This window comes from Tyto alba, unplaced genomic scaffold (assembly GCF_018691265.1).
Source record: "Tyto alba isolate M040663 unplaced genomic scaffold, T.alba_DEE_v4.0 Super-Scaffold_1000006, whole genome shotgun sequence".
Lineage (NCBI taxonomy): Eukaryota > Metazoa > Chordata > Aves > Strigiformes > Tytonidae > Tyto > Tyto alba.
This window is the reverse complement of record NW_024881272.1, coordinates 29,629,037-29,645,366: the sequence shown is the minus strand read 5'-3', so window position 1 is coordinate 29,645,366 and position 16,330 is coordinate 29,629,037. Positions and strand designations below refer to the sequence as shown.

General features: G+C 39.2%; 1 protein-coding gene across 5 annotated transcripts in view; it reads left to right on the top strand.

Annotated features, from left to right (window-relative positions):
- Window positions 1-16,330, top strand: part of GLIS1 (GLIS family zinc finger 1) — a 206,643-nt gene that overhangs the window by 97,144 nt on the left and 93,169 nt on the right. For 4 of the 5 annotated variants that reach the window (XM_042786344.1, XM_042786345.1, XM_042786343.1 and 1 more), the window contains one exon: window positions 4,002-5,091. In XM_042786344.1, coding sequence (XP_042642278.1) covers window positions 4,002-5,091 — 1,090 coding nt within the window. The remainder of the gene's footprint in view (window positions 1-4,001; window positions 5,092-16,330) is intronic. The other variant, XM_042786346.1, reaches the window with a different exon arrangement.

Sequence of the window (16,330 nt, the reverse complement as noted above, 5' to 3'; positions counted from 1 at the left end):
TGTCCAAGGAAAACCCGAACAAACCAGAGATCACCTCCCCTAACAATCCAAAATCTCCCTCAGGATTTGGGGTTATGATTGGATTTGTCCTTTTTTCCCCTCAATGCACTGAAACTTTTATCCCGTTCAGCTTCTCCCTGAATCACTTTCTATTGGAAACTGTTCTAGGGATGACTGCCTTAATCCAAGAATCACCATCCATCTTCTTCCTGGCCCCTTTTCCCCACCCAGTTAATAGCTTTTAAGTTGTGCAACATAATTGCTACTACATTCTATCTGTGAATGCAATGTGTGTGGGACTGGAAAAGTCCTAATACCTTCTTTACCACAACTGGAGTCAGCACACAGCTGATGTTGGCCTTTTCTCAAATAATCCATTATCAGACACAGCAAACCCGCCCATGCTGTGCTCAGTGCTTGGCATATAAAACCCGGGGAAGGCATCAGAGCAGTCAGATAGTATTGCAAAGGGTCCCTGGTTGTGCAGCAGAACAATCCCCTCCAGCTTCTCAAAGCTGTCAGTTATCACTTAAATACACATTTACAGTGGCAATTGAAGGCATGCATGTTTTGTAAATAATCTGGAGATTTCAGATACAGTCATCTTTTCCTTTGAGGGCAGTTGGGAACTGCAGTACTTCTGGCATGGTGCTACTGGCCTCGTGCTCTGGCTCCAATTACCATGTAAGGGAGTCTCTTTGGAAATACTGCCTTTGTATCCTCCAAGAGGCTGCTGTTACTCTTCAAAGGCCTTACACTCAGCTTTCACGTGCTTAAGCAGCAGTTCTGTTACATCAGACTGTCCATCCCTGGTACATGGATGCTCCCTGTGAAGAGAGGTTTGTGGGTATATACTTCTGCTGACCCCACTCCTTTCCAGGGTTGCTCATCTTGAAGCCCCCCAGAGCTGTTCATGCTGATCTGTGTGCCCACACAGTGCTCTTTACACTGTCCTGCTATCCTTTGTCCCTCTCGCTCTCCTCTTGGCTGTTCATTTCATATTCATTTTTATTTCACTACTGTCCAGAGATTCTGAAATCCTTACGGCCAGCACTGCCTCTGTATACCAGACACGGAATCTGATCCCTGGTTGTCACAGCAAGATGTCATTACATGAGCAAATAGTCAATGGGTATAAGAGGAGCCACCCAGCAAGTTAGATGCCAAGCACCTCATCTCTCTTCCATATCAGTTTTATTTCTGTGCCTCTTTTCCCCTACCACCCAGGACTGGGAAGAACAAGCAGGGCTTTCCCTAGAACAGTGATGACAAAATTCTGCCAGGAATGCAGAAAGTTTGCATTAATACAACCTTGACATTAAGTATCCCAACACTCAAACACTGGGAAATTGAAAGAATGCCAGATTCTCCCAACAGAGTTAACTAACACAGGGTATATAATGTATTTAAATACACAGTACTACAGCGAAAACTGTAGCTCCCAGAAGAAACTTGCTTCTGATCTGCAGAGGCAGCTTGTGCTTATCATTATGTAGGCAGAGCATGGATAAGACACGGCTGTGGCAGTGGGAAGCATGAATTCAGTGCCTTCATCTCATTTGCTTTTGAAATAAGGTATTTCAGCTTGTCTTTTGGTTCAAAACTCCCCTCTTTTGTGTATCTCTCAATCTGCACTGCAGCATCACAGCAATACAGTCCAGGCTCTGAGTAAGATCTTGTGCTTGTTGCTGGGAGTTTTGGAAACCTAATATTTCTCAGGATAGGGATGAATGTATCCATCCTGCAGGTACTCTGCACTAACTCCAGCTTGAACTCCTCACATGGAGTTCTGGCAAGATGGGAGCTTTACATAAAGCTTAATAATATGACACCAATTATCACAGGCTGAAATGTAAGGCTTGGGTTAGCTTTATATGATGTAAGAAATGTGTTTTGTTTACTTTACCCTGAGGCTTTGGGACCACTGAACTATGATACAAACTGAATTATTTAGAATAGTTATTATACAGAAAAAACTAAGTTATAGGAAATATTGTGCCTGGCACAGTATGCTGTAAAGCCCTTCTCACAATCAGTTTAAAACAGCACACTTTCTACTGAGCAATGAAGCTACAAGCAAGCAGAACAGGGTTTCCCAAACGTGTGCAATAAAAGGATTTTACGTATGCTTATGCCACATATTTTACAGACATATGGTTCTGTAAATGTTAAAAAATAATGTATGAATACTGTTGGGTTTAGTTTTCTTTTTTTAAATTTGCCATCTGCAAAACCAGGTGCTTTAAGTTTACCCTGAGACCAACTGCAAACCTAAAGGGAGAGATTATAACTAATGGTTTATGGAAACCTCTAAATTTTTAAACGTACTGTTTTTAAATTTCTGGTGGCAAATGCAAGATCTGATTGTTCTATAGCAATGAATGGTGGGGAATTTCACTTCTCTCATGACCTTAAGGGTTTTTTTTATATCAAGCCCTACTGGCTGCAAACTGTTGGAGCTTAGAAACCTGTCATTAGTGAATGCAGTGTTGCCAGTTGTGTGCCTCAGACAGGTGTAATTTTTTGACAGCCTTAGTTTCACGGCAAGTATTTTTGAAGCTTTTTGTTGCTGTTGTTTTGGTTTTTCTAATTGGTTGTTCTTTAAGAGCTGTTACCAAGGAAGTGTTAGAAGTCATCCCAGCTTCCCATCTTAATGTTAGTAGTGGATTAACGGAAATAATAGTGATAAAATCATCTAAGTTGTAATATAAATGCTGTTTATTCAGGAGCTTTGCAGTTTAATGTATGTATATGTCTAAAACACCTTCGGCATATGTGTTTCATGCTTTAAAATGTGTCAGATTTGTCTTAGCTGCAGTGTCACACACAAGTTGCCAAATGGCCAGGTTTTCTTCAGCTTTTGTGGTGCTAGGATCAGAAAAGCATAAAATTCTTTTAAGTGGAACATGTCAGCATAAGAGCCATGGAGCACCTCTCTGGAGGGTTTATTAGTTCAGGTACAGCTTTCCTGCACACAGATGTACTGTTTCCTCTTCTCAATCTGGCACATTGCTGCATTATGAAGCCATAGGTTAAACCCTCTTGTGCTTTAGGGATATGTAAGGAACACCCTCTGGTCCCAAGAAAAAACACACAGTTGGGTCATCCACATTAAGTATTTATAGCCGAGATAAAATGTTTTATTTTATGGCATAAACCAATTGCTAACTGCTTGGAAGAAAATGTTAGGAGGAAACGTTTCCTAAATGCAGTGTTATTCTGAAATGTCTATGTTCTGTTTACTCAGTGGTTGGATTCAGCACGCGTCAAAAAAGGATTAAAAATCACTTCTGTGGAACAATCTTCTTTTGATTTGCAGACCCATGTAGACTTTAACATGAACAGGAATACATAGACTGTCAGTTTAAATCTACTGTTTGTGAACTTTTCTTAGTTATCTTTTGTAGAACTTCTTGAAGTAAATACTCAGCTATCTCTCATCAACTCCGGACCACTGGTTCAAAGCAAGCTGTTCTTTCTTTGTATTCCTTTTTCCCCCACTGATCTTGCTCCTTTTTTAATTTAGCAAAGGAAAGCATCTCTCTGACATGTAAGCAAAGCTCAGCGAGTCTTTCTTGATTTGTGTGAACAAGAATGCCAAGGCATTTTCCCAGTGTGCTCTGAGGAAAATGCCAATATTTGAATAATTCAAAAATGCCCAAAGCTCTCAAACTTCATTCTCAGCTATTGTTTTGCCCGATCTATTATGCATTGAAAACCTAGATTGTGATTGATGAACGACCCGTAGCAGTGGAGGGGAGATTGTCTGTTCCGTGCGTAACCCACTGTGTAAAATTAATCCTGTGTAAAACGATGCTGCCTTTACAAAGATTGTAGAGGAAGCATTGCAGAATCTTTTGGTGTAATTGCTGTGTTAAGACAGGCAACGTTAAGCAGAGAGCAAGTGCTTCTATTCTCCAGGGCTTAACAAATGTTGTGTCATGTACAAAAATCATAAATCCTCTGGTAGTTAGTGATGCTTAATGAAAACTGTATTACAGGTCACCCAGGTTTCAAGACTCAGTAGATTCTGCTGCTCCATGCTTGAATGGAAGTCACCCGGCTCAGCACATTAAACAAGAATGCCTGAGTGATTATAAAGTTTTGTCTGAGACCTCCACACATAGGAGGATTACGGAGGGGATGGAGCTGAGAGCCTCCGGTAGTCTGCATCCTGAAATAGACCTAATGAATAATAGCTTTACAAATTCACTTTCATCCTACTTGTTTAATAATGAACATAGCTCCTCCCTGGGTCCTTTGTCACTTGGCACCCCTCAGCACTCGGCCAGGCTACAAACAAGCAACCTGAAGAAGAGATGCATCTCTGTTGTGCCGTCTTCAGCTGAAGGAATTGATATTACAGCTATCATCCGCACATCACAGACGTCACTGGTCACCTGTGTGAATGGACTGCGAACTAATTCAGCTGGCATTTCCTCTCATCCTGTGGAGATCAGTCATCACAGTGCTCAAAAATCCTCTCGGCCCCAGTCTTGCTCTCAGCCTGGAAACCCTTGCAGCATTCCCTCCCCTCCAGCATGTCTTGTACCTATTTCCGCTGAATGTGACAGAGGTGACTGTGAGCAGATACAAATGCAGCAAGTCGAGGAGAATGGAAGCCTCAGCCTTATGATGAATGGTACTAGCATTCCTCATCAAAACACCCAGAAGGTGAGTTTCTTAAAACAAGAACCAGCTGACGATTATTCCTCCACTGCTGATCTTTTTCGACATCATCAGGGGCTGCCTCCCCCTTACCACCTGCACCAGCAACTAAGCCAGCCTCAAGGGACACTGCCTCACTTACATGCCTCTATGTCTCCAAAGTCCCTTCAGCCCAGCGATGGGGATGACCAGGACCTCAGCAATGGCAAACAGGTCTGTCAGTGGATTGACTGCAGTGCCGCTTACGACCAACAAGACGAACTGGTCAGACACATAGAAAAGACTCACATTGACCAGCGGAAAGGAGAGGACTTCACTTGCTTTTGGGCAGGCTGTGTCCGCCGGTATAAACCCTTCAATGCTCGTTACAAACTGCTGATTCATATGAGGGTTCATTCTGGAGAAAAACCAAACAAGTGCATGGTAAGTCTGGAATATATTTGTTTGAATAGAAACATACTACTCTGCTCTCTTTCTTGGTCTCTCTTCCATCTTATTCCAATATAATTGTTGTGCTTTCCTGTAACTTAGTCTGCAGCAGGCTAAAGGGTAATTGGAGAAAACCTTAATCTAGAAGGAAATGTTTGAGTAAGAAATACTGTAGTTCTTGGAAAAGGGATTCAGTTTCCTTATATGAGAGCTTAACTTTTAATACAGTGCTTTATTTTTTTTAATATTCATTAAAGCATTAATAAAGTGATGATCAAAGCACACAGCAGTCATTTAACGTAAAACAAAGTCACTGAGCCTCGGGTGACATTTTTAATCAAGAAATATAAAACACATCTAATGAAATTCTTTTCATTCCTTCAGCAGAACAATAACCCATAGAGTTGTGAGTGCAAAAGTTTCAAATGGTAGTTTAGAGAAGAAAAAGAAACTTGTTAAGGATTTTAGACAGTTAAAAGAATAAAAGGAATATCTTTAATTACATTTTCAAAGGTTGTTAGGGGCTTTTTTAATTTGCAAAACAGAGCTTTAAAAATAAGTAAAAACCATTGTTCTCTTCTGATCAAGAAGATGTAAACAACATCAGTGTTCCAAAAAGAGGATCTTGGGAATAGCACCATCTCTGCATCTGCCCACCATGATGACAATATGGCCAAACTAAAATAAAAGTTAATGACTTCCATTAAGCTTTCCACATGTTTGAAACAACAATGATATAAGACCCTGACTGAAACAGATGAAGCAAAACAAGTTTGACATAAGCTTCCAAATTGGGCCATGAAATTTGGAAAGTCTTATTTGTAACACCCACATGCGCACGCGTGTGCATGCATGCACATACACGCACGCACACACACACAAAGAAGTACAAACAAAGGGAATGGTTATGGCAGCAGGTTGTGGTTCTTGATAGGCAGAATTTTTGACTATATGTCTATTTTATTGTTTTGATCAGAGAATGATATAATGGAAAATCCTTGTAAGGAAGTTAGATCAAGACGGTCTTTTCCATGGCAAGCTGTAGCTTTTTATGGAGTAATAGGAAAGGCTGTTTATATAAAAAGCTTATTTTTTAAAATTTGTTCAAGTAAAGCTTGCTGGTCAGCAGCAGTTATGGAAGGAAGAAGGAAGAAAACAGCAGTATTCAGAATGTTTTACAGAGAAAAATTTTCTCTGTAAATGGTCATCCTGATTATCTTTTAACTTCTGTTGGATAAATGAAAAACGTTATCTTAATGTCTGCACTGATCAGTGGGTATTCCCTAAAATAACACTGGAAACAATGCAGATATTTAGAGAACACCATCAAGTTGTCCAGGATAAAATGGAAACTCTCAAAGACTCAGTTGTTTCTTTTTCCTTTGAGAGAAAGAACTGACTTGCTCATTTCCAGAAGTAGCTTAATCACAATTTATAAAAGTACAAATAGATTAACTTCCTTTGCATATCTTTTATTTCGTCATAAATCAACAAAGCATAATGCAAGTTGGTTGCTTCTTTCCAAACAAAAGTATTATTAATCTATGAAAGCATATTTACAGATTTTATTTTAGCCTATGTTTTTGTTTTTAGTGTTTTTATCATCTGGAATCAGATCAGTCTTCTTCCCACTTTTATCTCACAGTTTTAAATAGAAATATTTAAAACGTGAAATCCTAATTAGCTTTACTATGGTGCTGAAAGATTCAGTAGACTCAATGGGTAAGGGAACTTTTGTCTTTTTCTGCAAAATGCGTATTTGACAGGTATTGTATAGCAGATTTCTAATGTTACATTCCCATTCCTACAAGAAACTGGATAAAAGAGACATTAAATCATGTAATATCTTATCAAATGCTAAAAATTTCCTACTTTTAATTATGTTCATCTGCATTAAAGAACCGGCTTTTGATAACATCTTAGGGTTTAACTGTGAATAGGTTGGAAAAACCTTTGCATCTGATATTTCAGACAGCCTTGATGGCAGACGTTTATAGCCTTGGCATGTAAGTACATAAAGATCTGTTTTACTCGAGCAGATACTATAGTTGTTCCCATACATGGAATGGCCCAATCAGAATTAGGAGCTTTACATGGTACAACTTGCAGTTAACTCTTCTATTCCCAGAATAAGAGCCTGCCACTGTCAGCAGAGGTATCCACATATTAAATGTTACAACCTGGAATCCTGTGTGGAGAAAAGCTGGTTCCAAGTGAGCACATGAAAAATATGTCTTCTTTGCAAATTTAGTTTTCTACCCTGGAAAGGCCTTGATCTAGCAGGGACAAGATCCAAAGCTGCAACATGGCTCCTTAAAGTTATTAATATCAAGTGGGGATTATTTGCCCAGCGAATTCCATTCCACTTTAAACAAGGGTTGCTGTGCAGTGTTTCATTATGCAGTGATGTCATGTCATTTTAAATGATGGCTTTTCTTTTGATGTGGTAATAATTGTGCTGTTATTTCTGCAAATTAAGAAGGCAATTCATTCGCTGTCTATAGAGGTCTGAGATTTTGTTTCGTTTTTGCTGTAGCCCTGTTAAAGTAACTTTACATCTCTTGGTATTTGTAGTGGAGATTTGCTTTCGCTGTTCACAATTACCCATTGTACTTTCTTTTTAAGCCTTTGATTTTGTTCCTCTGTGTAAGATTACTGGCTGACTAGGTATTGAACTGCTCAGGAGAAGCTAACAGTGAGCAGCACCCCGCCCTCCTACATAAAAGTACTTTTCCATGTAAAATTATTAATTTCTTATGACAGGCTTTGCTACTATGTACTGTAATAGACAAAGGAATTTTGGAATTCAAGCTACTTGAGAACAGGAAATACATGAGACATTTTGATTGAAAAGTAAATGGTTCACTAAAACTGCAGTTAATCCTTTTATTATCTTTCCAACAACAGTTTCCACAATACTTTCATGAGGTAAGCTTCCTTCAGTCCAACTGTAACACTCTCATCGTTACAGCTGGTTTAAATTTAGCTAGCCTGCCTCTTTCTTTACTACAGACAGTCAACGGGCAAAACAGTATCTGGTGTAGAGAACTACTGATGTTTTGGGTCCATATTCTGCTTGCTGTGTTTCATTGCCAAAACCAGTACTATGAGTATTCTGTTTTCATATTCTGTTAAATATTCTAATTAAGTGGTGCCTTCTCATTGTTGTGTCCCTCAGTTTGGTTTTTCCTTGGGCTCTGCAAGTAGTCTAAAGGAAACTACCTAATCTCTTTGCAATATCCTGTTATGTTTCATACTTAACTCATGTTATTTTAGTTTTATTAAATTTGGGGTTCATCTGCATTATAATCAAAAATATATCCAACAAAAATAATGATGCAATGCCTTTAAGACTTTAACTTCTGAAGATTAATTTCATGCTTTTTTAGATTTGATGTCCCAGACAATTGGAATTTTGATTGTCTGAGACAGCAAAAATTAGCAAACTTAAACGGTTTTTATTTGAAAAAAAAAAATGTTCTCATAGCTGCATCTTTTGCTGTCTTTCAGTTTTTCCAGTAGTTTGGTGAGTAGAACCGTGATGATCTCTATATACTGCATCCTCAGTTTAAGCCTCTGCTTGTAAATGTAAATATAGAGCTGCTCATTTACTTGTCTAGAATTGTTTGATTTGGACAAATCTGTACTTGGCTTATTAGTTTACCCTCTTGCACTCTTGTGGCTTCAGAAAGAGTAGAAAATTAAGTTCCCATCACTGCATGCGTATGTGCTCAGGGAACCTATGTTGCAGGCCTTCACAGACATGATCAAGGTAAATATATTTATGTAATTTCTACATATGCAGTTAATGTTTATAGAAATGGGGTGTCATAATGTATGTGATATCTGTGAAAGGAGCTGGACAGTGATAATAACCATTGTTAATGTCTCTAGTTCATGTATTTCAAAAGAAACAAATGTCTCCTGAGTATGTTCTAGACCTGTCTGTCACATCATGTTCTTGCCTAGATAGTTAAGACTTCAAAGCAGAATCTTTTTTCTTGCATATATGCAACACATGCAGTTTGGGGATAGCCTTGATGCAGTGATTTGGGTGCTGTATTGTACACAGTGAAATTCAGCACCTGTGCTGTTTGTAGTCAGTTCTTTTGAATCCCTAAGGGTGAGACACTATAGATATTGCATTAAACATGGGGAAGTTGAGACATAGAGAAATAACTTGCCTAAAGGCATCTTTAGGCAATTCCAGCATTCCAGTGCAGATCACGTGTTAAAATCAGTACATCACACAAACGAACCATTTGCAATTCACCTATGAAACAGATTTTTTTGTACAGATTACGCAAAAGATAGTGGTCCGGCTGAACTTCCTGTTATTTTTACTGTACATCTCTGACGCAGGTGGTTTGACATGTCATAAACCTATGAAAACTTTCATCAGAAGGCTTGGCTACATTTGTAACACTTCATGGGCAGTAACCTGGTTCTTACGATTACAGGAGAAAGGGGCCTATTGAGCAGATTAGTATTATTGCTTCTGCTACTAAGGAAACCAACATGGAATTTATGTTCTCAGTAGATAGCAAGTATTATGCTGTCTGCGGTCAGTGGGGAGCATGTATCTAGCAATGCGTGTTAACTAATGAGGTCTCTACAGGCTACATCTACAGATGAGTCTAAGGGGCAATCCTGCATCTGCAGGGAGAAAGGGCATGCACGCACCAGTTTATATGCTTTTGAGTTACTTCACCTAAACAATAAGTTTCCATGCCTGACTCGAGGGAATGTTGTGGAAGTCTGGAAAGTATTTTCAGCTTTTGGAGTGGAGGGTGTCATGCACTGATGCCAAAGGAGTGCTTTAAAAAAACAACAATAATATTAGCCTCGCTTTTTTTCCTTTGAAGTCAATAGTAGGGAACATCCATTCTATCAAAGCTGCCTCACCAGAGATCTATTTTTTTATTAGGTCTCTGATGGCATTTCCCGATACTGTCAAGGAATTGTAGCATTAAAAACACTCTGATTAGCGGAGTAGACAGCCGTTCAGTGGTTTTGTGAAAATGCAATGTTTGTTTGTTTACAAAAACCACTACAGATTACATGACAGTGCACATGGGTTTAAGCATGCACCAGCACTGGAGAGCAGGCTGGCAAATGGCTTTCGGATTGTCACTGTGTCGGCTCATGCCCCATGGCAGTTGTTGAATTTGAACTCTCATCTGTCCACAGGAGAGCTCCACACTAGTGATCTTGCAGAGCAAAAGCTATAGAAATTAATGGACCCAGATTCTGCAGTGGGTGACTGTCCCGTGTTTCAGTGCAGTAGGACAGAAATGCAAATCAGCAGTTCTTAGTGCAGACAGATGAGAGGTACAGCGCAATGGTATGGCACGATGGTGTGGGGACTTAATGGGCTTGAGACCTGCCTTCTTGAGCTGAGCTGCAGAGGGGTTTAGCTGCCAGGGTTTTCCCTGAGCGATTATCAGCTTCCTAGCATGGTCCTGGGATTGCTGACCTTCAGGACATTCTGTGAGGTGCATCTGCTTTGTCAGGTTGACAGAAGAAGGTGTAGGATGCTGGGCCAAATGGACTTCTACTCCAGCCAAGCAGGGCTGGCTGCCTTTCTTGTTGCTTTCCAGCAGTTTGATACAGACTAGATCTGGCTGCCATGCTCTCAGGTTTTTTTTGTTCACATAAATCTAAATAAATACAAATGTAGTAAATTCTGACTGTTGCTGCCAGCACCCAGAATGGTTTTCAAGTTTAGCTGTGTGCCTTAAAAATGTTATACAGGACATTGAGGAGATCTGGTAAGTGGAATATGGTACTTAGAGGTATAGCATAGAAATGCCATGGAGCGGGCTTTCAAATGCATTTTTTATTTTCAAATACTTTTTTATCCTACTAGAGCATTTAATTCTGCAAGGTTTTATTTCATTTAACTGGATAAATCATTAAGTAATTTGGGACCTAGTTAAAACATAATTATCCTGAAGTTCTCCTGGCATATTTATACAGAGCTGGTCACTGGGTGTAGATATTGCTCTTCATTCAGTCTTTTAAGTAAGAAACAAAGTGGGATAGTAAAGGTAATATCCCCACAACATAGGGGGTACTCACCCTATGGAATGCACTGCCATAGGATACAGTGTAATTAGTTACTGCTATTATGGTTCTCAAAGTGTTGGATAATTTCCACTAGTAATACGTGGTATCTACTCAAGGTAAGGTGATAGGACTAAGCAGATAGTGGTTTAGGGAACAGATAGCCTTGTGACACAAGGTTGGATATTCATTTCCATGTTCCACATGAGAAATTTTAGTAGGTATTCCATACCATTTTTTTCAAACCAGTAGCAGTATCACTGTAAAACAGAGCTTTGAGAAGAAAACTTTTGGTGACTCTGGGTCACCTTCAGTTTGGAAAACAAAAAGATGGGGGGACAGGGAACAGGACTGGACAATTTTGTTACTATTGACATTTTCTAAACAGTGTACTATTTTGGAAATAATGACATGTTTCTGTATTTTAACAGAAACATTTAACATTTTTTTTTTGCTTTCCATTTCAGAATAAAAAAGCATTAAACAAAGACGCTTTTTTTAGTAATTTAAAAGCTCTCCCATTTGATTTATTCAATGTTTTTATTTTGTTAGCGCAGTCCCCCAAACAATTATATTTCAGCTCATCCTGGACTGATTTCTCTTCATTCTTCAGTGTTTTGATTTGGCTACTGAAATACATATTTTTTACCACAATTCCAACTGTGACATGATTTGAGTAGAAGGAATATGATCCACTTTCCTACAAAGCAGCAGATATTTGTTAGAATCCCAAACACTCTGAGCTTTTGAAGAATACCTGACAGTGCTCTGATTGACAGAGAACGTCTTAATGTAAGGAAACATTTTTGTATTAGAAATGGTTCTTCGCAGTGACTTTGCTGCTTGGCACCATTGTGGCACACAGAAGACGTAGTTGTATGAGAACTCTTCCACGCTGAGCCATCATTCATGTTCTTTGTCAAATAATATAGGCTAAAGTATGCCCAGCTTAGAAAAGTGAAATTTATTAGTTGTGACCTACGATGTCTGGCTGCCAGACAAACTTGTATGCATGTCTCCCAGTTTTTTTTTTTGAAAATTTCTGCTAGGCTCCTTTCCTTTCCCTTTGCCCAGTTTGCACACAAAAATGACATCTCGATACCATGTTTTTATCTTTATCCTCTTGTCCCACAAAACTCAGTAAATAGTGATTCTTTCTCATTTTAAGACACTCAGAATTATTTCCAGCTCTGCTGTGGTCTGGCTCTGGATGATACTCCACATGTAGATTTATTCAAACCCCAGTCTCAGCACAGACCTATAAACTTCTCATGGGGCATCACCTTTTGAAGATATCCTGCAAGCAGCCTCTTAACTCCCAATTCATTCCAGCTGCACCACAAGATCACTTTCTTTGCCATGCAGATCAATGAATTCTATCAGATAATCACATCTGAAGATGCAAAAAAGGAAAGGCTTTCCAGCCTCTCAGCACTGGGTTTGTAATAACTCTTAAGGATTTCTGTAGCTCATCATTTCCCATGTAGCAAAAGTGTGACAAGATTTCTTTTTCACTGTGGACCCTGTCTGGGAGTGAATCATTCATCCATTTCACTGTATGATTCTGCACAGTAGTAAAGATGAAGTGATACAACTCAACTAATCAGATGAATTCTCCATTCTATTCATAAGTTTTACAGAGCAGTAAATACAATTGTGAACTGCTTCCTGTAGGAACATCCTAATACACCTGGAATACCTCAATAATGTGTCCAGCAGTTGGGTCCTAAAACTATGATTCTGCAGGGTCCAAAATCATTTTGGCAGGGTGAGCTATCTCCAGAAGATCTGGGAAAGAAGGTTGCATTCAGTGATTTGAAGGTAGCCTGCAGTTACCTAATATCTAGGGGAAGTGAGAGAAGATTTTTTTTTTTTTTCCCCTGAAATGTCATTTTTCTAAAAAAACATTGCATCCGAATATTATTAATCTTGTAATTTAGAAGGTGGAGAGGTTGAAAGTTCTAAAATTTTAAACAGAGTCTTTGTGATTGTGTTCTTGAGGTTAAGTGCTTGGCTTTGTTTTATTTCTATGTATGTGTTCAGTGGGGATTATTAAAAATGGCACTGAATTGTTCTGAACTCTCACTGATTTAGCTGTTCTGAACAGTGATTAACCTCAAGAAGGAAAAATAGTTTGAATCACCTGGCAGAAGGCTTGGTCAAATTAAAAAGCACTAAAATTAAATATTGTTTAAAAGCTGTGCCAACGATATACTCATTAATGTTTCTTATTAGGCCAATACATTTTAATACTCTATATTAGTGAAACATATGTCATTTAATAAAAATGTTAATCTGCATTTGCAGGCAGCACAGAGGCTGTATAGTATAGTCTCAGGGGAGAAAGAGGAATTTAGTACACATTAAAAACTTTATACAGTCATTTATGCAGTTGGATCTTGGTTCTAAATGTGATGCATTTGTTTGTTACTTCGGGGCAAACCAAGCAACAGTTAGCCTTTAACAATCGGATGAGAAATAAAAATTCATCGTTCCACAGTGCAGGGTGTTTATATCAGCTTGGGCTTCACAATGGGCCAGATTCTGAAACCTTCACTCACTTGTTTAGCAAGTAGTCCAGTGGGCCTAGTAAAAAAATAATGTGCTATTTAAACTAAATATATCAAAATTTGACCTTCTGGCATCTGACAACTCACACTGAGCAAGATTTTCAAAAGCAGGTCCTGGTTTTGGATAGCTTTATTTTGGAGGTGCCTTGCTCTAACAGGGCACCTCTGAAGTTGAGGTCCTCTTTCTCTCAAACCAGACAGTGTGTAACGGAGTTACTGAAATGTCATGAGCACTTGTGGAAATTTTGACCTTAGATCTCCATTTCCTCACAAGTACAATGAAATTAATCTTGCTGGAGCACAGTGAGGGTGAATAATCACAGTGAGGCCAATAACATAATGCATCCATAATGCTATTTTGCATCTCTAAATGTTCCTTCTACGGAGAATCTCAAAGCTCTTTCAGGTTTCTGCCTGCCTACAGCATTTCCTGTGCGATGAAACTTTTGTGCCCAAGTTCCAGATATGGTTGAATTAAGGCAAATTACTCTGCTTCTTTCTGTCCCTGTTTACACTGGTGTAGTCATAAAGAAACCCTGAATTTACACCAGGGTACATGAGCCCAGAATGGCTCAGCCACAAAGTGCCAAAAGTCACACGTTGAGTGCCTGGCAGAAAAGGCAAGAAGAAGGCCTCCTTCTTCCCAAAGTATTTTCTCTTCCACCTATTTCTTAAAGTTGATGTGAAACTTTGCACCTTTGCTGACCAGAAAGTCCTTTCTATTTCAGAGCATTATTTATGTGAGTAAGGGTTTGCAAGACAGTGATTTTATTCAGCTCTACAGTGGCTTTCAATGAAAACGTTGCCATTACAGAGTATTCAGCATTCTGTCTCAAAGACACCTGTATTTCCTGTGTTCGGATAAGTCAAAAGGGGCTTAATTTCAAATAGCTGTACATTTACATCACAGACATTTGTCATTGCCTGACTTTTCTGTTTCCATCCCTGGGCTGATCGTGGCATCAAGGAACAATACGAGTTTTATTTCATAACCTGCTTTTGTTGTCTATAGCAGTCTTCCTTCGATCTCCTCCTTTTATTGTTGTGTACAGACAACATATGTGTGAAGAGATCCTACACTCAGGTACAGTGTAGCTGCAGTGTTAAATAATTGATCTTGATCTTTCTTTTGAAACTGCATCCAAGGCATTTAAAAGTGGGAAATGGAAAAAGCATGTTCTCATAAGCCAGCTCAGTAAAGTTTGCACAACTGCTCTTTGTTTCATCATCCCTACAATAAATCTTTCATTTTTGCCAATTGAGAATGCCTACTAAATCTGCAAATGATTACTTCCCTGAATTGTGTTGGGATTCTTGCAATACATTTTTCTTACATGGGTAATGATAAAATAAGAGTCCATCAAAAATATTTTATTGCCTGGCAGAGAGCCTTTTATGAAATGGTTTTGATTCAGGAAGATTCTTCCAAGTGTTTTAGAACCATTGCTTACAACTTTCCTTTAACCCTTGCATGGAGGGCTGCCAGGCCCTGGGAATGTCAGAAATAACGTCAGTCAATCAGCGGCTGGTAGAATGCAGGACCTGGGTATCAATTTAACCTGCAGCCCTTGGACTCAGACTGAGAGCATGCTGCTTCAATGTGTACTTGTAAAAGGTATTGTGTTACTATTAGATTAGAAAGCTGATGAATGTCAGACTGGTGGGAACCTTGTAAAACTAATCTGCTGTGTCCATGTTGATATGATTTCACTCTGTTGCAGTGAGAGAGCAAGGAAGATGGAGTATTACAAAAAGGAAAACACAAGGTAAAACTGGTAGGGCCGTTTGGGTCACTGAGCCCAGCGACTGCAATCTCAGGTATTATGTCATCTTTCAATAATCCCTTCAGTACACCCAGAGGCACAGAACAACGCCTTTATGTCTGTGCCTTTAAGAAAAGTGTATCAACACTATGACTTGTAAATCAGGATCTTTCAAAGTCATGTGAAACAAATCCTGCCATTTTTTCCCCAGATTTCAAAGTGGGTACAACTACATTTGTCTGCCTTTGTGCAGGAACTGGCCAGCTGTAGGAATTGCTTTGCTTTCCCTTGTAAAGAGATATGGTCTCAACATGGTTCTCCATAGATCTCAAGTACACTGCCTCCATGTAAAACAAGGGCCAGGGGGCTACTCCTAGAATGGCACAAGTCATGATGCCTGAGAACACATTCTAGTACTGCAGGGAGAAGGGATCTGGCAAGAGACATACCTTGCAATAGTTGCTTGCACTCACAGAAAAACAGCAGTAGACCTGACTCAGTGTGGGGTGCTCTTAACAAAACCACATCTGATGCTTGACACGTTGCCGACTTGCCTCCATGCAATAAATTATCTCCTCAGACAAAACATGGGGAGGGCAGAAAAAAGCAGATTATGTGAAAATATTTAAAAGTATCACAGTTATTCACAGACTTTTATCTTCCTGCATATCCTCAAACATAACGACGTTTTTAATTGCATGGTTGTGGTGATCTCAGAGTTCACTGTTTACAACGCTTTGGCCTAACTAACCATTTTTAGCTTGTGCTTTGTCTTCAGGTCCAAGGGTTGAAAAGATTACAGCAGACACAGAGAAACCAGACATATGCATCACA